General features: G+C 41.3%; 1 protein-coding gene across 7 annotated transcripts in view; it reads left to right on the top strand.

Annotated features, from left to right (window-relative positions):
- The window catches only part of Ttc13 (tetratricopeptide repeat domain 13), a 62,227-nt gene that overhangs the window by 15,715 nt on the left and 20,354 nt on the right, over positions 1 to 26,158 (top strand). For 2 of the 7 annotated variants that reach the window (XM_023700869.1, XM_023700868.1), the window contains exons 3-9: positions 285 to 360; positions 3,350 to 3,420; positions 13,803 to 13,868; positions 15,409 to 15,501; positions 18,457 to 18,573; positions 19,516 to 19,626; positions 25,050 to 25,132. In XM_023700869.1, coding sequence (XP_023556637.1) covers positions 285 to 360; positions 3,350 to 3,420; positions 13,803 to 13,868; positions 15,409 to 15,501; positions 18,457 to 18,573; positions 19,516 to 19,626; positions 25,050 to 25,132 — 617 coding nt within the window. The remainder of the gene's footprint in view (positions 1 to 284; positions 361 to 3,349; positions 3,421 to 13,802; positions 13,869 to 15,408; positions 15,502 to 18,456; positions 18,574 to 19,515; positions 19,627 to 25,049; positions 25,133 to 26,158) is intronic. The other 5 variants (XM_004640822.2, XM_023700871.1, XM_023700870.1 and 2 more) reach the window with 4 other exon arrangements.

Raw genomic sequence — 26,158 nt, 5'->3', positions numbered from 1 at the left:
CCCACAGCTCAACTTAACAGCATGGCTTTATTTTTTATATTTCGACTTCATACTTTTCTACTGGATGGTTAAGACCAAGGTAAAGCAGGACCTATGCAAGAAGAGTTTTAGCTTTTTGGTCTTAGAAGGTCAGTGAAATGCCCTCAGGATTTGTCCTGAGATCCTGTACCTCAGATTGTAGAACCTTCATCAGTGAATCTTTTTTTTAAAATACAGATTTTTAATTCAGTTTTTCCTTCATTGGTTATAAGTTAAAATATGTTTGTTTGTTTGTTTTTTCCCAGAGCCAGGCCAAGTCTATTGCAGAACAAAAGAGATTTCCATTTGCCACTGATAATGACAGCACAAATGAAGAGTTAGGTAAGACCTGAACCTGGGAATATTTCTGAAATTTATGATTAGGTGCAGAATAGGAAGGCAGGCAGAAGAGAGGGAGAGCTCAGAGATAGGGCTTATTACTCTTGGCTAAGATTGCCTGGGATATTCAGCTGTCCTGAGGTTCTACGGATCATGTCATTTTAAGAACAGATCAGTAGAGACTATTCCAGCCCTGCGTTTCCTTGGAAATTAGTAAGTATGGAAGGACCTCTTAAGCTGTTTGCCTTCCTTAGAAGGCTACTTTTGTGCCATCAGCAAATATGCGTAGTAAAGAAGTGAAAGCAGGATAGAATCTCAGAGCAGCACAGCTCTGGCCTTCTCTGTGACAGACAGCATAGCCAGGTTTATGTTATTCCTGCCCCTATGTTGTGATTCTTGGATCTAAGCACATGGTGCAGGAAAATCAAATTCACTCAAATCTGCAAATGAGCCTCTGGGTCTGGTTTGTCTACTGTATGTTTAAAGCAGGCTGTGCCCGCTCAGATATGCCCTGGATGTACCCTCTGTCACCAAAGGGCTTATACTAAAGGAAGTGGGAGCAGAAGGAATCCAGGGCAAGCAGTGCCACATGGGCCAGGTTTTCATCAAAGCATACTGTTTATCTTTTTGTGGGTGTCCCTTGTTTTAGGTTAAGACCAAGCCCTCTTCTATTTTCTTTGAGTGCAGGTAACTAAGTGCTATTTTGAAAGTGTTGGATCACTTCTTTTTTATTTTTTTTGCTACAAATGGATCATTTTTTATTTTATTATTGGAAACAACCTTTTTATCAGCAGCTGTGAAAAATTATATTTAACTTATAAGAAATCTTAAGTTCTTTTCTTTATTTTTAGTAGATGTAATATTAGTACATATTTCTGGAGTACAATCTATTTTCATACATACACACATTGTGTAATGACCACATTGGAAATTAGCATATCTGTCATCCTAGACATTTATCAGAGCTTTTATTTTTTAAATTTTTTATTCATTTTAATGATGGATCACTTCTTAGTGACATTCTTTTAGGAGGTTTTGAGAATTAGTTTCCTTTTAGAGCCCAAGACTTGGTCTCTTCTGGAGTCTTTGGATTCTATTTGGTCTGTGTGCATTAATTAATAACTATCAAGAGCCTGATTATGCTGTGCCCTTTCTATTCTGAAGAGTATCCCAGTACACCCTAAGGGAGCATAGGTCCTTAGCTGGGTTAGTGGCTTTTCTGCAACTAATTTTTCTTGAAAGACATCTGTCAAGATTTTTTTACAAGGTGATGTGAAGTTATTGGTTAGTAGAAATTTCTGTAAGAATTGTAGCTATTCCAGTTTTTCCTTTATGTCTTGAGATTCCCATAATAAAATATAGACCCTAGTTATTGATAATTCTGTGATATTTGCATTAGGATTTTTTAAAATTTGGGAGTCTTTATCCCCTCAAAAAATGTTTTAAGATTTGGGAACTACGTCTGATTTTTTTTTCAGTGAAATTTAATGGCCAGGCCATGGACAGAATTTTTCCCCTAAAATTAAGAAATATTCAATAGGCTTGTTAAGCAAGACCCAGAGAGTTAGGAGTAGGAGCAGGTCCCCAGGATCACATTGCTGGCTAGAATCCAAACCTAGGTTTCAAACACAAATTTGACCTTAGAAGCCTTTTGTTAGGGCCAGTGATATAGCTCAGCACACTAAGTGTTTGCTTAGGTAAGCACAGGGGCCAGGATTCCATCCTTGGCACTACATGCTGCACAGGCCCTGCCCCCTGGCACACTGAGCCGGCGATGGAGTCCAGGCTTGGTGGCGCACACCTGTAATCCCAGCACTAGGGAGGCAGAAATCAGGAGAATCACTATGCGTCTGAGCTGCGTAGTGAAACCCTGCACACACAAAGAAGCCTTTTGTTATTATAATGCTCAATTTTTTTCAAATTTTATTTTCCTTGGGTTGTATATAAAGATACTCTAAAAATGCTTTTAGTATTTAGTGTTTCTATTGTGTTTAGTATTTTTCAGCTTTTAACTGTTAGGAAATATAAACTCTGAAGGCATAGATGATGTAATTGCCCATGTACTTCAATACCTATTTGGTCATAGAACCAGAGGGTATTATCATAAAGCTGTTTTGTTTTGTTTTCACAAAAACTTGATCAAATTAGTTGTTATGGTGAATGAAGAATAAAATGTTTTTTAGAAATTTAGTTGTATTGAGGACTTAGGGCAAGTATTATGGAAGTGCAGTCTAGAAGATTCTAGATTATTGGTTATTCGGATGAATGAGATAGTTTAACACACTCATGATAGCACCTTAAACGCATGACTGTCCCATCCGGCAGCTTGCCACCCAATGGAACAGACATACATACATGTACTACCTGTACTTCAAGCTGGCAGAAACAAGGTAATCAGAATGTTGCCATGATTCAAGGGATTATCATGGTTCCCATTTCCTTATGGCAGTTTCCAAAACAATTAGGCAACAATATTGTCATCTTTACTGTATATCTTGAATAGTGTTTTGACTGTATTTTGAATAGAAAAAGTAGAAAAAAGACTGTCATTGCTTCATAGGGTGCAAATTATCCATAGTTAAGCATCACATTAATATATATTAGTTTGAATGTGCTTTTGTTCTTGCTACATAATTGGCAGTAAACCCAGCACTCCCAGGACTGGAGATTTATGGTGCTGTGAAAAGGAGCTTCCCCTCCTTTTCCTTGCTTAATCACTACACCATGTGGTATCCCCAGTGCTCAGTACCTTTTCAGCTTTTGATATGTAGACAGGAGATACCACAGAGGTTATGTTGGATGTGAAAGTGAGAGATAGGCTCACAAAAGATGAGTCCTTCTCATAGGGGATTTTTTAATTGGTAACTTTGATAATTAAATCTAGATCATACTGGGAGATCCATTAGCAAGTCAAGGGTGGTAAATTTAGTTGCTGGGTCTAGTCCTAGCCCCTTTATTCTTTGCTTTAATATTTTTGTATTTTATTTCACAGCTATTGCTTATGTGTTGATTGGCAGTGGTCTGTATGATGAAGCAATAAAGCATTTTTCAACAATGCTTCAGGTAATTTTTTTTAAGAATTATAATTTCAAGTTTATAATTGTGACATAATGTGTACTGATGCAGAGCCAACATGCAGCATGAATCCTGTGTTTAGGATCACATGGGAGAGCAGAGGAGTCAGTGTCAGCTGAGCACTTTCATGGTGCCAGGCCCAGTGCTGACACTGTTCTACATCTCCAGCTATCAGGCAGCAAGAATGGCGTTCAAACACAAGGTGGTAAAGATGGTAGCTTCACCTCCTTTTCCTCTGCCATGGCCTCTCCCATGAGATGTGGACATTGGAGTTGAAATTCTATCTCCTTCCTAGGTGGATAATCTTTTTTTTTTTTTTTTAAGACAGCATCACGTTATAGTTTGGTCTGGCCTTAAATTGAGTATGTAGCCCAGGCTTCCCTTCAACTCGTGCCAGTCTTCCTGCTTCGGCCTCTCAAGTACTGGGATTATAAGCGTGTGCCACCACTCCCAGCTAGTGCCTGCATGATTGACACTAAATTTCTACTTATGAATTTGTTTCTCACCTTGTAATTGTAAAATTCCTCAGTGGAAGGATGGCAGTATGGGAGAATCTAATTAACGGAAAATGTGTGTGTGTGTGTGTGTATGTGTGCACGCGCCCACGTGAACTTCAGAGGAGGCCTACAGCAGCAGACATGATGGCCTTTTGTTTCACGTGAGACCTATACTGAATTTGATGTGGGTGCTTAACCACTTGTTGGTGATAGTGTATCTGCTCTGTGCCCACAGTAAGGAAGACAGGGAATTTTAAAGATATCCAAGTCAGAATCTACTCTGTGGCTTGCTACCAAATAATTTAGCCTCTTGGTTATGGAAACAATAATTAACTATCTCAAAAAAAAAAAAAATCTTTGGGAATTTAAATGGTACATTTGAGGGCTGGCCAAGTAGCTCTGTGGATTAAAGTGCCTGCAATCAGGAGCCAGGGGTTCAATCCCTGGTCCTGCTGTGCCACCCCTGCTCCTGGGGCCCGCTGAGACATTGAGACTGGGTATGGTGTAAGCGCCTATAGTCCAAGCTCTTAGGAGGCTATAAACAGGCGAATCACTACAAGTCCAATCTAGTAGTGAGACCCCGAACACCCTGTAGACCCTTCCCTAAAATACAAAACTAACTAACTAAATAAATAAAATATTTGGTAGACCCAGGGCCTGGCACGTAGTGAAGCATTCATTATGTTCTGGCTGCTCACAGTACCGTTCTAGTAAACAAGTCAGTGTTGGTCTAGTAGGAGCCAAGATATATCTTATAACTTAGCAGATGGGCTCAGTTTAACAGTATTAATTTTGAGGGTTTTATTTGCCTTTTGCTTTTTTAAAAAACAGGATTATGAGCCAGGTCTGGTGATACACACCGAACACTTTGGGAAGCTAAGGCAGGAGTATTGAAAGTTTGAGTATAGCCTGGACAACTTAGTTACTTAGTGAAACCTTATAATAAGGGCTGGGGATGTAGCTCAGTATGAAGGCCTTGGCTTCAATCTCCATTATTTCCAAAAGAGAACACGGTTTATATTGGTAATTCTATATTTATTCTCAGCAAATCAATATTTTTGTTTGTTACCCTGAGATCCTTAAATGAAACAGCTATCTTTGAATGATCACACGTTATGATATTGTTAAGTGGGATTTGAAATACAGATGTTCCTCATTTAATGACCTACATGTTTAATGACTATTTGGTCCTATTTGGACCATCTTTAAATTCCATATAGCTTGCACTTGTGACTTGTCTTTTTTTGTACAATTCTGTACATCTTCTTACTAGAGCCTCAGTATCTTTTTTGGTATAGTATACCTTGCTTGTATAATACTATAAATTTTGCTGATTGTACTGTACAGTAGAGCACTGTAGTTTTATATAGTTATACATTATAGTACTGCAGGTGAGAGTTATGCAAGTAAAAGTAATCAGGTTGGAGTTTCTTTTGACCATTTCTTCATTCTCAGTGTTGTAATGCATATACAGTTCCTCATTTAATGACCAATTCAGGTATTGGCCTAGTCACAGTACTATAATTTGGTTGTTAAATGAGGAGTGTCTTTTTAAAGTAGACTGAAAAAAAAAAAAAAAAAAAAAAGTAGACTGCAAATAGATTTTAAAGTGTTGCAGTATTCTAAAAGGTAAGTAAGACTTTGCACAGTAAATCCTGGACCTGATTTGAAGGAAGGCTTAGATACATTTTTAGGTGTGAATTTTAGTTAATTTAGGGTAAAAAACTTTTAATTCTGCCACTGCAACATTTATGTTTTTATTATCTTTTCAAAGTATGCATTTGTTTTATAAACCAGGTGTACATACACTATTTTTATTACTTTTTAATGATTTTATACTATGAACTTTTTTTTACTATTTTCCTATCTTATGATTCCATTGGCTCTGTAATATGTCTTTGTGTTGCCCATTTGTAGCTATGTACACATTTCTCTTGACATTGCATTTAAAAATTTGATAATTTCTCTTTTTGCAAAGAAAAAATAGTAGCATCTTTAAATTCCATATAGCACTTTATTAGTCTGTGGTATGATGGCTGTTTTTACCTGGTGAGATTCCCTGGAGATGTGCAGATTGTAAGGTCAGGCTGCTTTCCTGGCGATAGGGGAATTAAGGGAAGTGGATAGTTCAAGTGCAGAAGGGAAGACTGGGAGGTTGTGTGTCTCAGCAGAGGCCTGGTTTATTCCCACTGCTTTTCTTGGTGACATTCTTGGTGCTTTTCAGCTGTGTCCAGATCATGGTACAGTGGAAAATCATATTTGCATGGCATACAAGGTAGGTTGAGCCAGAGTAGGTTATCTAGATGGAGTTTGGTGAAACTTCATCATGTTTTTTTCCCTTTTTTTTTTTTTGAGACAGGGTCTTGTTGTGTGGTCCAGGTTGGCCTTGAACTCACCATGGAGTTCAGATTGGATTTGAATTTGTGACAGTCCTTATATATCAGTCTCCCAAGTGCTGGGATTACTGGCATGTAACACCACACCGGACTATTTTTTTCTATATTATATAATTGTGATAATAAGTAGGAACCACAAGGATTCAATAATAGATGCTATTCTTTTAAAAAAACTTTAATAAGAAACTCAACTCCTTGGCTAGACAGAATTTTTCTGTTAGGTTTTCTGTTTGAAACTGATGCACATAGCCCCTCTTTTAATAGTTCTAATTGGTTTCACATTCCCAATACCCACTATCTACCATGGGCCATAATTTGCATAAATCTGACTCTTTAAATTGCATTTTAAAAGAGAGATCATTCTTTAAACTAATTGTTCTTTTCTATTTAAAGGACCACTAAAACCCAGAGCTTCACACATGCTAGGCAAATGCTCTCCCAACAAGCCACATGCTCAGCCCTTTCTGTTTTATTTTAAGACAGGGTCTTGCTAAGTTGCCCAGAATGGCCATTAACTTACAGTTCTCCTGCCTCAGCCTCCAAAGCAGTTAAGATTACGGGCATGTAGTACCATGCCTACTTTCCTTTCCATTTATTGGCAAATGCAGTGATAAAATTTCTCCCAGAATGAAATTACCCCAGAGATATTCTTTTATATTCAGTATCTCAGAATAATGATGAAGTTCCTTCAGGCATGCATCAGCATTGCTCTGCTATTTTTTATTTGTTTAATATTAATTTTAATATATTTATTAGTATATGTTTATATTACACAATGATTCCATTCATCACAGGGAACTGGTACATGTAAGTAATATATGTTAATTCTGCTTACTTTTTCTTCCCCACCAGTTCTGTTAGTTTTCATTCTTCAATTTATCACTGAACTAAGTATCAACAGATAATTACTTTTTTGTTATTAATTCTAATTTATTCTCACTTATGCCTTGCAAAGCCTTCCAGATGTGTAATAACTATGTTTTTAAGGCAATTCCTTTAGCAAATCTGCAAAATGGTATCTACCACACACATTTTTAGTTTTCTTGGGTTCATTAGTGCTTGACAGACCTTTGTTAAAGGGCCATCAGCTGTAGCATGAAGCAGCAGACATCTGTGATCTCATTTGCACACTGCTGACAAATGGAAGTGTAGGGGCCTGGGTTTTACTAGAATCTCTTTTGATCAGCTCAGATGTGAAATTCAGGTGTACATATGAGGGCTGCTTAAGTTCCAGGATGGCCTTGTGAGGTGATGCTAAGCTACCTGCTTGCTGCTGTAGTTTCATATTAGGGTACACAACTCTGAGGCATCTGTGTGACCCTTGCTGTCACGTGGTATTCATTTGTCCAGTCACTCCCGTGATTTTTGTGTGCTCCTGCAGTGGAAAAGAATATTCCTTATGCACACGACTGAGTGTATCACCAGGCCCCATGATGTCAGACTGTAGTAAAAACACCCAATCAAAAAGCTGGTGAGTGGTGTGGGTCCACACCAGTACTGGAAGTCACTTCCCTGCATGACAGTGCATCAGCAGTAGTGGGGTTAAATATTATTAGTAGTACTAGTAATACTAGTAGTGGTAGCGGTAGGATCTGTTTGCACTGCATAGTGATTATATTCATCTTAGGGAATTGTTACCTATACATACATAGTAAATGTATTTGATACGGGGTCTTACTATGCAGCTCAGACTCATAGTATTCCTCCTGTTATCAGCCTCCCCAGTGCATGTGCCACTACACCAGGTCTCAGTGGTGGCTTGGCAAGCCCGGGGTGCCAGGGATTGAACCTGGGTCCCTGCGCTTGCCAAGCAGGTGCTTAGACTGCTGAGCTATCTTGTCAGCCCTAAGATGTCTTTTAAGTGGATAAATGTCTGCCAGTTGGGCTGAACTCAGTCCTTACTACAGTATTTATATTGCTGTTTTTTCTAGCTTGTCCTTGGGCTCAGTGCCTTTCCAGTTTTACTTAAAACACCAGCCTTCTGGTAGAAAAATGCATGTCTGTAAGATTAAAAATAACTTCTGTATAAAGATAATAGCATGAGGACGATGTATTAAGCTCTGAGAATTGTGACACCTCCATCTAGGTTGCTCTCCCTTGTGACTCTGAAGATGCATAAACTAAGCCTGTCATTTATGTTTGTAAATAATTTATTTTCATTTTGTAATCTATTAAAAAATTAAAATTAAAAAAACTAAATAAACTAAGCCTGGGCAACGTAGTGACACTGAAAATAAAAATAAAAGTGCTGGTGATGTAGTTTATTGGTAGAGCACTTCACTAGCATGTTCAAGGCCCTGGATTTGATTCCTCATACTGCCAAAGATTAAAAATTAAATAACCTTTGAAAGATGGGTACTCTAATACCAACTTGTTTTTAGAAATGCATATATTTTTTATTTCAAAAAGTAATTTATTACTAAATTCTATAAATAAGTTTTGACTTGTTAACATCCAAAGTAACGATACATAAAACAATAGGTCAATAAAGTTTCAGTTTTTTAAAGTAATAAAATCCATTATTTAAATTGAGGAACACGTAATACCAGAGTCTAAACCAAAATTATAGCCACAACTATTCCATATCTTCCTGTGCTATTAGAAAAATATTCTAAAAAGAATTTTAAGATTTTAAAGCTGATTCTTTACAGCTGCTGAAGTGACTGCTTTAGTGCTACTGTATGATCAGTTAGACTTTGGGAGTCTCAGGGGAGAACCCCTCAGCCAGAGCAATGGGACTGAGGTCAAGAAGTTGCTCCTGTTTAGCTATTTCAGCTTTATTCATATATTGCAACTATACTGTAAACTTCTGAGTGGCCTCTTCTTTTTCAAGATTGAATTGTTTTGTCATTATAAAAATGTTACAGCTCTGATAGCCAGAGGCTCACTGTGTGGCGCTTGTTGTAAAGCTGTCTCATTGTTGCCCTGCATTTGACCTTTTCTTCTATGGCCTGCACCCCACCATTTCAAGCCATGTCTTCCTGCTTGGTTCCCTTTTGAGAAGAACAGGCTAAGCAGGGTGAGCTTTGACCTGATCTTGTTTAGTCTTTACGAAGATTTTTCTTACTGCCTTATATATGCTAAGTGTTGGTTGTTAATAATAACAGCCCTAAGAGGAGGAGCCCTCAATGATGCTGTGTTCTAGTGGATGACACGTATGAAAATGAGAGATGGTGGTGTAGTAAGAGTTACATTCATGGAATTGTACCCAACTGGCTTTCTAAGAGGCATCTTCAGCTCAGGCTCCACGTTAGCCTGTTTCCTCCCTGCTGCCCCCATTTGCTGGGAGTGCCCTCCACTGAGTCCTATCTCAGTTATTGCACCCAGTGAGTGGCTCACCCATGATGATGTGAGTCACACTCCACACCCACATTTGCTGGTTACTTCACCACCAGGCTAAGCCTGGGTACAGTTCTTGCCTGTTTCCAGTCCATCTGCTTCCCGCCCTTTTTGCTGAGACCACACCCAAGGCACCGTCCCTTCCAGATGAGCAGTGGTTTCTTGGCTTATCTCATCACACCTATTCCCGTCACACCCTGTACACACACCATCACACACATATACTTTAAATATGCAGATCCTTCATTTGACCCCTTCCTAGCTCACTGTGTGCTAGTACAGAAGCTGTGTTCCCTGTTTCCGTGGGCCTTTGAGCACCCCACTCTCCATGCCCTTTCCTGCTTCTCACAGCCCTACTGTGTCTTGTTAGAAAACCCTTCCTAACTCCCTAACTCAGCCATACCTAGGTCTTCTTTTTTTTTTTTTTTAATTTTTTTTTTTTTTGTGCGTGTTTGGCCAGCTCAGCCCACCAGGGGGCGAGGCTGGCTGGCATGTGGTGCTGGGGGATTGAACCGCAGTCCCTTGTGCTTTGCCAAGCTTGTTCCATGTAGGTGCTTTAGACCACTGAGCCATATCGCCAGCCCTATACCTAGGTCTTCTAAAAGCATAGCTCACTGCTCTTTGGAATCTTAACTTTACATTTATATTTGTGATTCTTTGGTTATGCTCCTCCAAGAAGGCTAGAATTCTTTACTTTCTCTGTTAGTTTTTGTCCACTGTTGGTAGCCTTCAGCAGGAATGATATGGCTTTGTATGGTGTTTGCAGCATAGGAAACCTGATTTCACTAACAGTAGTCCCTGAGTGATGTTTGCTGAATGAAAGACATCTACACAACAGACTGGGAATGAAGGAGAAAGCACATTAGTTTCCCAGAGGAGTGAAGAAGGTCAGTGAGGTGGTGTTAGGAGGGGAGAGTTTCTGGGTGCGGTGGCGATGTGTGGATGAGCCATTCTGGCAGAGGGAAGAGCATGTGCCATGTTGTACAGGGCCTTGTTAAACTGTTTCACTTCCTCAGATATGAACGGTGAGTTGGGAGAGGATGAAGGTAAGGCTGAGCAGTGAGCTTGGGAGATGATCTGTAGTTTCTTCAAGGCATTGTGATGTTATCTTGAAGATTTATGTGTTCCTACCCTTTTGTGGGTCCTGAATTTAACATTTATCTGGTGAGTCAATATTTAACTGGTTGGTTGTCCTTGGGAAGGGGGCAGTTCTGGGGATTGAACTCAGGACCTTGTGCATAATAGGCAAGCTCTTTACCACTCAGCTGTACCTTGAGGCCTAGACTGGTACTTTCTAAAAATTGAAACCTGCTAGGCTAGAAAAATATCAGAGTATACTGTGTGTGTGTGTGTGTGTGTGTATCTGTGTGTGTGTCTGTGTGTGTGTCTGTGTATGTATGTGAGAAACATGTATTTTTGTATATTGGTCTGCGATGTAAAACTATATTGCAGTGGTTGGTTTGAAGTAAAAGCATGACATTTTGAACATCCCCATTGGAGATGCTGAGAACCATTGAAAGATGTCAGTGAGGGGCAAGATGGCCAGGCCTCAGTGTTGGAGGTGCCTTGTAATGCTGGCCTAGAGCACAGATGGGAGTAACTAGAGGATATAAGGGAGTTGCGGGAACCGGTGTTGGGTGCATGCCTGAGATAAGGCCTGGACTAAGGCATAGGAGGGTGACACTGATGTCTCAGGAGTGGAAGCATTAGGGGGGTGAGGGTGATGCCCAGTCATCAGCCTGGCTGCAGTATATGGAGATGCCAGTCACATAACTATTTGTACCTTTTTCCAGTTCGTCATCTGAAATAAAACAAAAATAAACCTGTTATCAGGAAAAGAGCTCCCCACATAATGTATTTTGACCCATAGGATCTGAAATGTCATGGGATAGGCAGAAACTGGCCCAAGGCCTCCTCTGTGGGTGGTTCTGTCCTCAGGAGGAAGCAGGAAGGGGGTCTTCCTTTAAGTCCTACAGAGGTGACCTTTTTCTGCTTGCTTCCCCTCTCATATCCCCTCCCAACCACCACTCTGCTTTCTTGGAGCTGAGAGGCCAGCCAAGTGTGCATGTAATTTTCTGTGTGTGTGTGGGGGGATTGTTCATGCTTTTCTTCATCTTCTAGGTTTTCTATAAGGAAATATATATTACTTGAGCCATATTTTTTCTGACTATGGATAAATGAATACAGGCTTGTTTTGAGGAATTAAAAAATATAGTAATATATTTTAAAAGATTAAAATGTAATTAAAATTAATTACAGGGGCTGGGAAGATGGCTCAGTGGAGTAAGCGCTTCCCTGGCAAGCACAAGGGCCTGAGTTCAGTCCCTAGTTCCTCAAAAAAAAAAAAAAAAAAATTAAAATTACTAGGTATGTAATATCTAGTAATGCCCTATGCAGAGAGAACCACAAGTAGTATTTTGGCAGTTTTTCTGTGTATATGGCAGCCTATAGAGTCAGGTGTATCCCTCAAAAGCTGTGATTATGACCTTGCATGCCTCTGTAGGCCTGACTTGTACCTATTTCCCACTAACCAATAACACAGCCTTCAGGCCATTATGTGTAAGTTGTAGGTCATAAGTCCAGAATGGTGTGGGGACTGTGAGCAAAACAAGTAGATGGGATAGAGTAGACAAGTTATCACAGTGGTGGGTGGCACTGGGGTCCAGGGTCTACTGGCATTGGCTCTGTTTTTTTTTTTTTTATTTGTTTGTTTTTTTCTATGAGAATACACACACTTGGCCCATCTTTGTTGGCTCTTCTGAGGCTCCTGTACAAGTGAAGAGAGCTAGAATCTTTTGGATGGAGTTTAGTACTGTTTCATAGACCCTGTAGGTCTGTCTGCTGTCTGGATTATGGCCACTGAGGGTCTGGTTTGCCACTGAATATAAGTGTTTCTCATTCTATTGAAGTAGCCTTTTAAAAATATGTAATGTCTTCTCCTTTTCTAAAAAAATATTGTGCACTTTTTTTTTAATAACAGTATAAGCATATACCAGCTCAGATTTGAAGTAGAACAGTAGAGTAGTTCCCTAGAGGCTTAGTACAGGGCTGTTCTGAACAATTCTTTCGGGCCAGCCAGATAGCTCAGCAGATTAAAGCACCTGCTTAGGGAGACTCAGGGACTGTGGTTCAATCCCTAGCATCCAGTGCCAGCCTAGGGTGCGTTGAGATGGTGACTGAGACTGGGTGCCTGGGTGTGGTAGAATGCTCCTATAATCCCAGCACTTGGGAGGCTGAAAGCAGGAGGATCACTATGAGTCCGATCGGTAGAGTGAGACCCTGTAGACCGTGTACTAAATACAGTTTTAAAAAAATTATTTCTCAATCTTAAGAGTTTTAACAGGGCTTTGTAGCAAAGGATTCAGAGAAGAGGTGAGAATTGCAGTTGCTAAGTATAGATTGGATGTGCCTTGTCCTCTCAGCACAAGGATAGTTCATGTCATAGACCTGTGTGCAGGGGGTGAATGGCCAGGACAACAGGTGTTTTGTGTATGGGCCTGGTAGCTATTCCCTTGGGTCCACCTGGACTGGAAGGTAAAGGGACAAACTGGAATCAGGCTGCAGAGTCCAATCTTTAATTCCTGCCTACATGAGAAGTCGGATTGGGTCAGTCTCCAGCAGATTGTGGAGCCCACTGTTTATATAACTGTGATGATGGCGCTGACAAGTTCCTACCCTTGCAGACTGTACTAAAGGATCTATGATCTGTGAAAGATTCCCTGGGTACTTGAGAGGAAGCCAGTGAGAAGAGGCAGTGCTGAGTTCTTTATCTCTCTATCCCTGGAGCCTCCATCTTCTCTGTAAGACGTGATCACTGATACGCCAATCATAGAGTTGTTGAGAGGATTATATTTGAATAAGATAAAGCCATGACAAAAACGAGTGCTTTGCTTAGCAATATTGGGCCTGTTCTCTTTTCTTTATTCCCTTTTCTTTGTAAAACTCACCATGTCTCTTGTGAGCTTTAAGGTTACAGACTCTTTTGGTTGGGGACCGAAGAGCGATAGATGAGTGATAGTAGCATAAAGTAGAACTACCACTTGAGACGTTAATGTGCTTTAAGCAGATACTGATTTTTTTTTTGTTTTGTTTTGTTTTATTTATAGTTTTTGACGTGTTTCTGTTTTGGTCTGACTAGGAGGAGCCTGATCTGGTTAGTGCAATTTATGGCCGAGGGATAGCCTATGGAAAGAAGGGACTACATGTGAGTATGTAATGGCCACCATTGCCCCCGTGCCTGCCTGTCTTCACACGGCCAGGCTTCTGCCGGATCTGCTTTCTGCCCGCTAGCTCTGGTGGGGCGCGCATGAGGATGGGCAAGGGGAGGCTGCCCAGGTCAGAGGGCTAGCGATTGGCAGACAGGGGTTTCTGCCGGGTCTCCTGAAGGCAGTGTTGATGGATGGGATGTAGACCTGACAGGTGCTGAGAGGCCCTCACCGTAAATGTGAGGGTGGGCACTGCCAGTGCAGTGGGAAGTGAAACTGAGTTCTCACAATTGTGCAGCTCAGTGAAAGAACACAAGGCTTTTTTAGTGTGTAAAATTTAATTTCATGTGCTATATTGTATGTTTTTTTGCAGATAGATGTGGTATCTCTGGAGTTATAATTATTATTTCCCTATTTCTCTGAGGAAGATAGGAAGAAGGTTATAATAAGTATATTTTATGTAAATAAAGCTCCCATGGGGATAAAAACACTTTCGGAGATCATGTAGTAAACTTTAAGATGGTCTCTGATGCAGTTTTCCAGATTCTTTTGTCTAGACCAGTGATGATGAACCTTTTAGAGCTTTCAGTGATAACAAATAGTCTTCCACAGCATGTGTGCCATAGGTTTGCCACCACTGGTCTGTACCATTATACCCAAACCTTTTTTATTGTCTTGCTACGTATTAAAAATATTCATATGAAATTGTGCTTTGAGGGCAAAATATCACTCTTATAACTTTTACATTAAATATGCATCTTTAACATTTTAGTAAATATTTTAATTAAATGTATCAAAGCATTAAAATTATAAATATTATATGAAGCTGGTGCTGGCCTTTTGGAAGAAATTTGTATAGTATTTGTATGGTCCTGAGAGCCAGAGGACTGAGGAGCTCAGCTGTGAGGTGTGGAGGTGCTTGGGTGGAAGCAGCAGTGCACTTGTGGGTCAGCAGAGGGACAGGGTGAGGCTGCCCAGGTGAGCTTCAGGCAAGCTGCTTCTGTCCAAGTCTCACGTTCTTTAGTTTTACATTGTGGTGCGTAACTGGCTAGTAGCTTTAATGAAAAGTTGCACTTGCATTTTTTAATGTAAAAGTAACATGCAGATGTTAAAGAGAATTTCCCAAGACCTGCAAAGGTGTCAGTTGTAGGTTTATGGTCTTGATCGACACTTGGCCCACTTTTGTCCCCCAAAGCCACAGCATCACTGCACAGGCTGGTAGTCCACACACTCATCCTTGAAACATATTGACTCCATGTTTAGATAGAACACATTTAGTAAGGTTCTGCCGCCTGTGGAAATTGGATAGGCATCCATGTCCAATGTGCTAGTTTATTAAAGAACAGAAGACTTGGGAAAACTAAAATAATTTTGCTATCATGACTTACTGAGCTTATCAGATCTTTTATGCAGAAACAAAGTTCATATTTTCTAAGCAATTGGTTGTATCATTAATAACTACATTACTAGATATTTCAGAAGATCTTTTCTACCTGGTTTCTATAAGTCTGTCTCATACTCAGTTAATGCCTTTTCAAGGATATTAAGAATGCTGAGCTTGCTCTGTTCGAGCTGAGCCGAGTAATTACCTTGGAGCCAGACCGTCCAGAGGTATTTGAACAGCGAGCAGAAGTGAGTGCAGTTTTCTTCTTCCCTCTGTTGTTAATGGATAGTTGAATCCAGATTTTTCTCCTACTACTCTGTCACTTGCCTGTTGTTTTCCTACATAGGTACCTAGTGGCGTTAAGCATGGTTAAAAATCATTAGAAAACTATGAACTGAGAGATGCTCCTGATCAACATGAAAAAGTTAATACGAAGTTACAGTATTTACTGTTTCTGTCAATATTCATTAAAAAATGTATCACCCATGAGCTGTATGTGGCTCATACCTGTAATTTCAGCCACGCAGGAAGCCGTAGCAGGAAGACCATAACTGAAAGGTCAGCCTTGGCAACTGAGCAAGATACTGTCTCAAAATTTAAAAAGTAAAATAGGGGCCAGGGTGATAGCTCAGTGTCTTAAGTGCTTGCCCTGTAAATGCAGCATCCTGAGTTTGATCCTTGGTACCAAAAAAGAGAAAAATTAAAAGTGTGGGGTGTAGATCAGTGGTAGAGCACTTATCTAGCATGGTTAAACTGAAATGTACAGCCCTTGGTTCATTCTGTAGTGTCTGTGTATGGTGTGTTTGTGTGTACATGCACACATTGTGTGTAATTCTCAGAAGAAGGGCCTATCTGTGTAGATGTGTAGAGCAGGTGAGGGACTCTAACAAGATGTTATTGGGACTGCAAGTGTGTGTATGCTTGGACATACCCCTTACAAGATGGACCTGTTCACAGAGATGCCTAAGGCAGGGCTGTAACTGACCTTAAAAGATACAGTGAGGTGGAGGCCAGAGGTCACATGCACAGGTGCCTGGAATGTTCTCAGTGGGCTGATGAGGAGCTCTTATAAGAGGGAGGTGGCAAATATGCCCAGTCTTCTGGCAAGGTGACATGGGGCTGGTCAAGTCCTAGCTCAGGGACAATGGAAGGAGGAAGTTTTAAGTAGAAAAGAGAGAGTTCCATATTGTTCCTGTTGTATATTTGAATCTGTGTGTTTTTACTGCATTCTAAAATTAATAGTGAACTATTAAGAATTTGTGTATGTTAATGTATTAGATCTGAATGAAACTTAACCTTTAATTATCTGATACGCTATTTCATAATTAAACTAAGTAAGAAGTTACTTTTTCTCTTTTGGGATAAAAAGCTAGCAAGTGAAGGAGTACTAAATAATCATTTAAAAAACTTTGTAGGGGAGTGTGGTGGCACACCCCTGTAATCCCAGCTACTCCTGAGGCAGGAGGATCAAGAGTTGAAGGCCAGGCTGGGCAAAACACTAAGACCCTTGTCTCAAGAAAACAACAAAAAGACTGTATTTGTGATATTTTTGTTCTTAAAATCATAGCTCAGTCTTTTAAAGTGGCTTTATGTTTTGTTGGGAACTTGAGTTTTCTAATAAGATCCTCAACTAGTGGGCTGGCAAGATAGCTCAGTGGTACTTAGGTGAGCTTAGGCAAGTGCAGAGGCCACGGTTTCCATCCTGGCTGTGCCAGCCCCTCTCCCAGGACAGGCTGAGCCAATCACAAAAAAAAAAAAAAAAAAAAAGAATCCTCAATTAGTGATGTAATTCTTTACTTCTTGTTTGTGTTAAACTATAGCTCCAGGGTTGGATGGCCACAGTCCTGTCACCACTGCAGGAGGTTCTTGTGGGTACAGTGGTTGTCTGGTGGCCAGTGTGGGGACATCTACTGTGTTTAGGAGCCCAGTGATTCTTACTGTTACTCTGGTATTGCATTAAATTGTTCTGATAAATTGTGAACTTAATTCACTGTACTTATATGTACAGTTTAAGAGGTTTTTAAAATGTGCACATTTAATAAAAAGCTAATTGTTGTCTAAAATAATATTGATAGCTAGAACAATAGTTTCCATTTATCTTAAACTTACGTGGTAGTAATCTCCTTTTATGGCATTATTTCGGGAAATGATTTTCATGGCTGTATCATAACATATCATTTAACTCAAACCTTAGTTTTTGAGACTTTTTTTTGACACATTTGCACTTTCATACTTTTTATTTGATGAAAATAATTTACCTTTTAAATTAAACATCAGTATGCATATTTATAGAGTGTGATGGTATGATAATTCAATTGTGTACTGAAGTATTAATGAACCAAATAAGGGTGTTTTTCCTTCTAAGCCACCCTGGAGTGTGTTTTGTCAGGCACACATCCCATGTCCTCTTTGGGAGCTATCAGCCTTACCTTGGGTAGGGGACCAGCAAGCCCTAATGTTCTCCCCTGATGGTTGTAGCTCCTGCCAAGGAAGAGACTGGCTTGGGAAAGAAACTCAGCTCTGTTTGTGTTTGTTCAGGATAAAGTACATGGGCTGAATTTTAGGAGTATTGATGACCATCTGGGGTTTTCTTGTATCTTTCTGGCTACTTTCATATCCTGAACTGCCTCTGTATTATCATGTTTCTTGAACACTTCCCCAAACAAATTTACACATACTGTCCTTCCTGTACTGCAGTAAGGCTAAGAAGTTAGGACCTAACAGAGTGCCTGAGGTGCTCGAAATTGTCATTCAGGTCTTACTTCCACAAAAGAGAGCTAGGTTAGGGAGGACAATAATCTGTGCTATTTGCCCTGATGGTTCAAGGTTATGTAGATGAATTTTGACTTCTTTATATGTATATGGAAGATTGTGACTTGAAAGACACATGCAGGCAAAGGAAAAAGGTCCTATTTACAGAAGAGTCACATTGATGTACCTAAGCGGGGATGGTATAAAACAGCAGCTGCAGCCATAGAGCCCCTTAGCCAGCACCCCACCGCACCCCACCCCACTGGGCAGAGGTTAGTGGCACCCTGGCATGGGGACTGTGAGCTCTACCCTGAGGTCTGGGGCCACAGTCATAGCACTGACAGAGCCCAGTTATAAACAGTGTGTAGTAAAGTAGCACTAAGGAGTCAGAGTGTGAGTGGAGTTAGGGTGATCATGTGGGCTTTTCCTGATAGCGTGTTTTGGATTTCTAGATTCTGTCCCCTCTGGGGCGAATTAATGAGGCAGTGAATGATCTCACTAAAGCTATTCAGCTTCAGCCGTCTGCACGGCTATACCGACACCGGGGGACCCTGCACTTCATATCTGAGGTGAGCTGCTTTACCAGATGTCCCATCTTAAAGGTCACTTTTCACTGCATCTTTGAAAGCAGCTTTTTAATGGCTTTAGTTCCAGCTATTTAGTAACATGTCTGCCCAAGATAGCTGTGAAAGCATTTTCATTAGCTCAAATTAATTCAGGTAGAGAATATTAACTGTGAAAATCATAGTTTCTTTGAGCTATCAGAGTAACAAAGTCTGGACTGATATAAAAGAGTAAAAGGTAGAATTTGCACTTCACCCCTTCTGCAAGTGTGGCATAGGGGCCGGCATGTGGGTTCCCTGCAGCCCATCATGTAGAGGGGGAATAAAGGTTTCGCTGGGTGTCTCTGTGCAGAACTGGAACTAGGCCCTGGACTGGGTGGCCTTCAGAGTGTAGCCTCTGTAGAAGTGATCCAAAGCCAGCCAGAGCGTCTTTTTGTTGCTGGGGTACCTAATTGTCACAATTATTTTTGTGGATTTATAGTACTTTCTACCCCTCAGTACTAGGGAAGGAGCCCAGGGATGTTCTATCACTGAACTGTATCCCAGCCCTTTTTCATTTTTATTTTGAGACAAGGTTTTGCTAAGAAGTATTCAGTATGATAAAGTGTTTCTCTTAACAGATTATCACTTTAATAGTACATGAAGGGGCCCGGAAGATAGCTCAGTAAGGGCCTGAGTTCAATCCCTGGATCCACAAAAAAATAAAAATAAAAATAAAATAAGATAAAATTACATGAAATATTCTTCCTATAATTGAGACAAAAGGCTTACATTAAGCCTGTTTGAAAATCAGCTGCTAACAAGTATTATAAGCTTGCAGCTAATATTTATGGCCATGGAATGTTTGCTTTAAAGCTAAAAAAGAAAGGCACCTAGTGAATTAGGTTTTTTTCCTCTTGATCAGAAGCAAGAAATGCCCACTTCCGTCCTTCCTTCTCCTCTTTGCAGGATTATGCAACAGCACATGAGGACTTCCAGCAGTCCTTAGAGCTGAACAGAAACCAGCCCACAGCTATGTTGTACAAAGGCCTGACTTTCTTCCACAGAGGACTTCTCAAGGTGAAGGTGCCCTGCTGCATATGTGCACTGTGCGTGGTCAGCTGTGCAGTGGAGCTTAGGGGTTCGCTTGATACATTTTAAAATATCCCGTATGTGTAACTGTTGTCTTTTAGAAAGCAGTCTGAAATATTTATTCAGCTCCTACTATGGGCCAGTTCTTGGAGAGAGGCACAGAGGCAGAGGATAAGAGGCTAATAAGGGAGAAATTAGAGCAGAACTGGTAGAGTTCAAGTAGGGCCTAGAGAGGGGCCCTTCCGGCAGAGCAGGCCGTGAGTGGGGCGGGGGGTTCAGGAAAGTGCGAAGGTGGCCAGTGTACAGAACAGGTGTCCAGGTATGATGAAGATGCAGGACTAGAAGGTGGGTGAGAGCCAGTCCTTACTTTGAAGTCCAGTGCTCAGTATTCTGATTCAAGTTTGTGGCTCAGGTGAGCTGAAATGTGGATGTGGAGAAATCCCTAGGTGATACCAAGCCTGTGCTTTAGGAAATGAATTGTATTGGTGTGAGGCAGGGCCAGGATGGCAGAGACTGACCAGGAGACACTGATCATGTCCTGGCTATGGGTGAGGAGACCTGATCAAGCTGCTAAGGGGCCGCAGGAGCAAGAGGCAGACAGTGCCAGGACTAGCAGTATGACAGATGAGGGCCCAGGGTATGCAGGAGGAGAAGCTGGAGAAGCAGGGGTACTGCTACCTGAGTGCACAGGGAGCACAGGTTCCTTTCTCCCACCCCGAGCTCCATGCTGCTCCATGCTCCTGCTGTGTGTTGAGGCCCTGCCTTGCAGCAAGTTGTGTCAGGAACCAGAGCAAGGGGAGCCACTTCATGCCAGTGGCCTGGTACAGGGTACATACAGCGAGTCTCTGAGGAAAGGCAGACTGGGCCAGAAGGGCTGCTTAGCTGGAAAATAAGTCATTCTGCCCACAAGTGGAGGAAGTCTTCATAGAGAAGGTGGCCGTGGTCGGAATGTGATGCCTCAAAGAATGTTTGCAGCATTGAAGTGTTCCACCACAAAAAGCACATGCATTTTATTACAAAAGTAGCTTTGAGGACTTTAAGGATCTGACATACACAGCCCTATGTCTGCAGATTTCCCATCCTCCAGTCCAGACAACTGTGGATTAAAAACATTCAGAAGGAAAATTGTCTCTGTACTGAACATGTACAGGCTTTTTTCCTTATTATTCCCTAAGCAGTAAAGTATAATAGCTATTTCCATAGCATTTACATTGTATTAGGTGTGGTACGTCATCGAGAGAAGATAAAGTACATGGGCGCTATGTGTGGGTTATACACAGCCTGCACCATTTTACTTAAGAGACCTTTTGGATTTTGGTATCTGAGAGCCTTCTGCACCAAGCTGCCGTGATACCAGGGCTGACTGTGTGTGTCCTGGGGGACTGGCAGAGAGTACCTATGTGGAGGCCAATGCAAATGCTCAGTGCTGCAGACAGTGCCTTTTCACTCAGAAACCAAAGAAGTATTGGTGGGTGAATGAACCTCGAAGGCAGAGCTTTGAACTTAGAAAATTTGGCATGAGCTCTCTCTTTAACCTCGCTAAGTGCACTGCTGGACAAGTTACTTGAGCTTGTTCATCTTCTGCATCCATAAAGGAGCCGTGATCCTACTGTCTGCCTCTTGAAGTGACTATCAACTGAACAAAATACTGTACATGAGAAGTACTTAATGAGCTTTAAGTGGGCAAACATTATTACAGATGGTTTTACCTGTGAATTTTTTTTTTAAATTTTTTATTTTAATGAGAAATAAGGGCTGGGGGTGTAGCTTAGCGGCACAAGTGCCTGCCTGGCCAGTGCAAGGTCCTGAGTTCGCATCCTGGTACAAAAATAAAGGATAAAATAATGGTTGATCTAAAGTAATCAATTTTAATGAGAAATAGCAATGAGACAGTTTCAAAACAGGTTAGTAGGACAGTTACGATAATTAATACATTGCATATTGTTGTCTTTGTAGTATTCACAGTTTGTGAAATTTAATCTTTGTTTTATAGATTCTAAAGTATACCCCTCTCCTAAAAACTAAACCAAACAGAGTCTTGCAAATTCTGTTTTATGCACCTCACATCTTCCATGCAAGTTGTAAAGGGTAGAGAAGTGCACATTGTGCCCTGGACTCAGGCTGGCGGCCTTGGATTTGGAGAGCAGTTTCTTGCCCAGGATGCCTCGGTGTGGCTGCCAGGGGAGCTTCGTCTGCATTCTGTTCCTCTCATCTTGTCTCACTGACAACTTTCGTGAAAAAATCAGAATGATAGCACTTTGCTAGCCCATCCTCTGAGTAGCTAATAGAGGAAGAAGAAAATTTAAAGCCTCCCAAATGCCATCCTCTTAATATTAAGAATATTTTTAAAAGTAAACAAGTGGCACCACACTTGGCTTTGTTGCTGTGAATCAGGTATCAGGTATAGGAATAGGCATATTCTCTGGGTTGTTTGGAAATCAGATTTTTGGGAAGAGCTGAATTACACATCAAAGAAGGACAGAACTTCAGGTTGGTGTATCCCAGATCCCTACAATGAGATAGGAACCAGTCTTTCCGAGTTACTGGGTTCTCTCTCCTCTGTCCATGCTTGTAAGCACCACAGCCACAGAGCAACATCTGTCTGTGCTTGTGTGGCTGTACTGCCTGAGAAAGTCCGCGTGGCTATGTACTGTCTCCTCCAAAAACACCCCAGGAAGCATAGAAGGAGCCAGGGTGTCCCCATTTCATAGATTGGACCATACAGACAGTGGTCAGATGGCTGACTTAGTAAGTGAACTTGATCCACAGGTCGGTTTCTCTTGTTAACCAGAGAAGACAGTGTTAAATGATCAATAAGTTTGAGCTGTCTTCATATGCTAAAATCGGTCTGTTTAGGCCAACAGCAATTTAGAAAATAAGTAGGTGTATAATTTCTTACTTTATATGATAAATTAGGAGCATATACGGCAATGTTACGTTTCAGATGTCACAGCTGTCATGCTCAGTTGATGTATTGGGTGTTTGGATCTTCCCAGGGAAGCAGCAGCCACACTGTCCTGTTGAGCTGCATCTCTTTTATCTGTGGTGGGAGATCTCAGACTCGCTTGCTGTGAGCACCCATTCCATGAGCCCTCGCTCTGATCTCTCAGCCTCCGTGAGCACAGTGACGACTGCCCATCACCTGGAGAGGACGTGGTGACACAGAGTGGTAAAGGTCACACTCGTCAAGCAGATAACTCAGAATAGTTCATGCATTGAGAGACTGATTCATTTGAACATAGTTTCTTTGTTCCTGATGGCTTAAAATCTTTATTCTGCTATGTCCCCTCTTTGGCAGAATGAGGTAGAGAGCTGTGCAGTGATTAGACAGGAACCCTGAAACCAAAGACTCTTAAAAGCTGAAGAGAGATCAGACTTGAAGAACGGTGGCGTCCAAGCATGCTGTAAGTGGAGTGGGCAGCAGATCCCTCCTGGGCATCTCCACCCAGATGTCCACACACTGCAGACGTAACATGCCACCCCTGGCCCCCAGCTCGCCTTTTTCCTGTTCTCCTTGTGTTGGTAGTGAGTGCCACTTACCTAGGCTCTTCAGCTTAAAAAGCTTCCCACCTGCCCCTCCCTCACTCCCACCAGCCCCCAGAGCCTGTCTTTCCCTTTCGGAATGTCCCGAGTTTGACCCTTCTTTTTTCTCCCCACACTCAATTTGAGCTTTCATTATCTCTTGCCTGGATGCCACAGCAGCCTCCACACTGGCTCTCTTTCCCTGCTCTTCCTTCCTCGCAGCCTTCTCTATTGGAGTCACCGTCCTTCCAAGAGAGCTGGCCTGCCCCAGCCTGCCCCAGCCAGCCCCAGCCAGTCCTTGCTGGGCAGGTCCTGCTGACTCCACACACCACTAGCCTTCTTGCACCTTGCCCTCAACAGTCCCCAGTGTGTCTGCCTTCCTTCATAACTGACCCCACCTGCCCAGTGCTCTGTACTCCAAAGCAACCACCCTCGGCAGGATGCCTCTTTCCAGACTGCTTGTTGGACTCTGAGACCCACTATTGTCACGTTCTCCCAAAGCCTGTTCTGGTTTCCCAGTGCAGTTACTGGCTTCCTTCTCTTTATCCCCAGAGGTGCGCTCCTATCTCTGTTGTAGCTCTTATTCTTTATGCTAATAACATAGTTACATAATTAGCTTTCTAACTAGACTGTGTTCTCAGATGACAGAGATAATGATTTGCTCCTCTTTGCATCCCCTATACCCTGCACTGTCTCTAGTACATAGTAGGCACTCAGTATATGTTTGTTGAGTGGGAGTGTAGCTTTAGCAGTCCCAAAAGATCAAGGCTACACTGTGGCAGGAAGCCAAATTAAGAGCAGTCTTTAGTTTCTTCAGTGTTAAAATGTGTCCATGCCTCATAGTAGCCCCAGGGGTCTTGCTGCTGCCCTAGTCTCTATAACCAAATGGAAGCCAGCCTCTCTCCCTTCCTGTCTCCCAGAGAAAAATCTAGCAGGGAACAAATGGCTTTTTGAAAGAGGATTGTGCTGCTTTTGCAAAACTGTTTTGAGCCTACAGATCCTCAAATATTTATTGGGTGCCTACCATGTGCAAGGCATGTGACATCTTCAGTAGCTGTCTCCCACCAACAATTGAATGAAGTGTGTCATTATCTAAAGTCTTTCTCATTAAGGCTACTGCATTTCATGATACTTTGTAGCTGTTAACTTTAGTAGGGTACATACTTGTCCTAGGAAAAATGTGAGGTGTCTTCTTAATTGTTATGACAGTAATGGTGAAGCTATGGTGAGGAGTGCTATCAGTGCCAGTTAAGCCTAGGGTATTTATCCTCAGACAGAAGGACACCGTGTCATCCGTTTCCACAGACAGGGACATCAGGCAGCAGTGTGTGCACAAGTATTTCCAGGGGCTCCCAGGGCTCTCGCTTCTTCAGCCAGACACCTGCATCTGTGCATATGGAAGCTGAGCCCAGCACCCCAGCCTCAGAATATTGGATTTTATTTTTGTTGTACTGTTTCCTCTCCCTTATAGGTCATGGAAATCCCTTAGATAGTCAATCTCAGAGTCTTTTTGCTTCTTTTATACACATTTTTTGGCCTGTTTTGTTGATTCAGTTTTAAATGCTGCTAGTTGTGATCATTTTGAATTATCTCACAAAGCTATAGTTTAGTTTTTTGGTCCACTGAACTTAATTAAGGAAATGATATTCATATGCAAGTAATGTCATTAGTACACAGAGTCCTAATGAATGAGATAAAATTCAAAGCTGTTTTCTTATTTTAAAATGGAGAAACTTAAGACTATTTGTCATCATCATGCGTTTAAGGTTTCATTTAAAAGAATTTACCAGAGACTGTGCACAATATATATTTAGACCTTTTAGTAGTTTAAGTGAAATTCAATTTTAAGGGTTATGTAAATGAAATAATTTTCTGTATACTTTTTACAGGAAGCTATTGAGTCCTTCAAAGAAGCTTTGAAGCAGAAAGTTGATTTTATTGATGCCTATAAAAGCCTGGGGCAGGCCTATAGGTAAGTAGTAGTGGGATGAAAGGGAGAATAATGAGGTGGAAGACACATGGGAGTGGTATTGTGAAAAACTTAGCATTTCCTGACCAAAGAGATAGTTGCTTTGAGTTGTGCAGTCATTGACACTGACGTTTCAAAATTAAAGAGGATCTTGTGAGATGTAGGCCTCAGTGCAGAGCACTATCTCCTAAACCATGTCCACTGTGTGCCATGCCTGGAGGACACCCATCGACACCCACCATTTTGAGCCTTGAGCCAACCATCAGAGGCCATTTGGCTGTGGATACTGCTGCCTTCAGTGTGAACAATATGAGAGGCTCGGTTATAATGTACCTGTCAAGCACGAGAAGCTGTGACTAGAACCTAGCTTCCTGGCTCTGTGTTACTCTCATGAATAGAGCTTTTTGACTTAAAAAACTATCATACTCGGGGGCCAGGTAGATGGCTCAGTAGAATAAGCACTTGCCTGGCAAGCATAAGGGCCTGAGTTCAATCCACCAAAAAAAAAAAAGAAAAAAAAAGAAAGAAAAGAAAAAACTATCATACTCAGGTCCAGGGATGTGGCTCAGTGGTAGAGCTGTTGCCTTGCGTGCACAAGGTCCAGTGTTCATTCTCAAGCACCACACATACACTAAAAGGAAAACACACATACACACACACACACACACACACACACACACACACAAATTATACTCTTACTGGGTGTGGTGGCTCACACAATCCTGTACTTGGGAAGCTGAGGCAGGAGGATCACAACTTTGAACATAGTCTGGGGTACATAGCAAGTGCAAGACCAGCTTGGACTACAGTAACAGAAATTCTCAGATACCTGATTACATAATGATTTACTTCATATTAAGTGAAGTAACTTCAGTGACCAAAAATACATAAATTTTAAGCTTATAAATTTGATTCAGAGTGATGAGGTTATTAGTATATTCTATCTGCTTCTTTCTATTCATATACTAAAAGGTACAGGGTTTTTATTTTTTATTTTTTATTTTTTTTTTAAATTTTTTTTTTTTTATT

This window comes from Octodon degus, unplaced genomic scaffold (assembly GCF_000260255.1).
Source record: "Octodon degus isolate 3935 unplaced genomic scaffold, OctDeg1.0 scaffold00127, whole genome shotgun sequence".
NCBI classification, from domain to species: domain Eukaryota; kingdom Metazoa; phylum Chordata; class Mammalia; order Rodentia; family Octodontidae; genus Octodon; species Octodon degus.
Note: the sequence above shows the minus strand (reverse complement) of the source record. Positions and strands in the feature narration are given on the sequence as shown.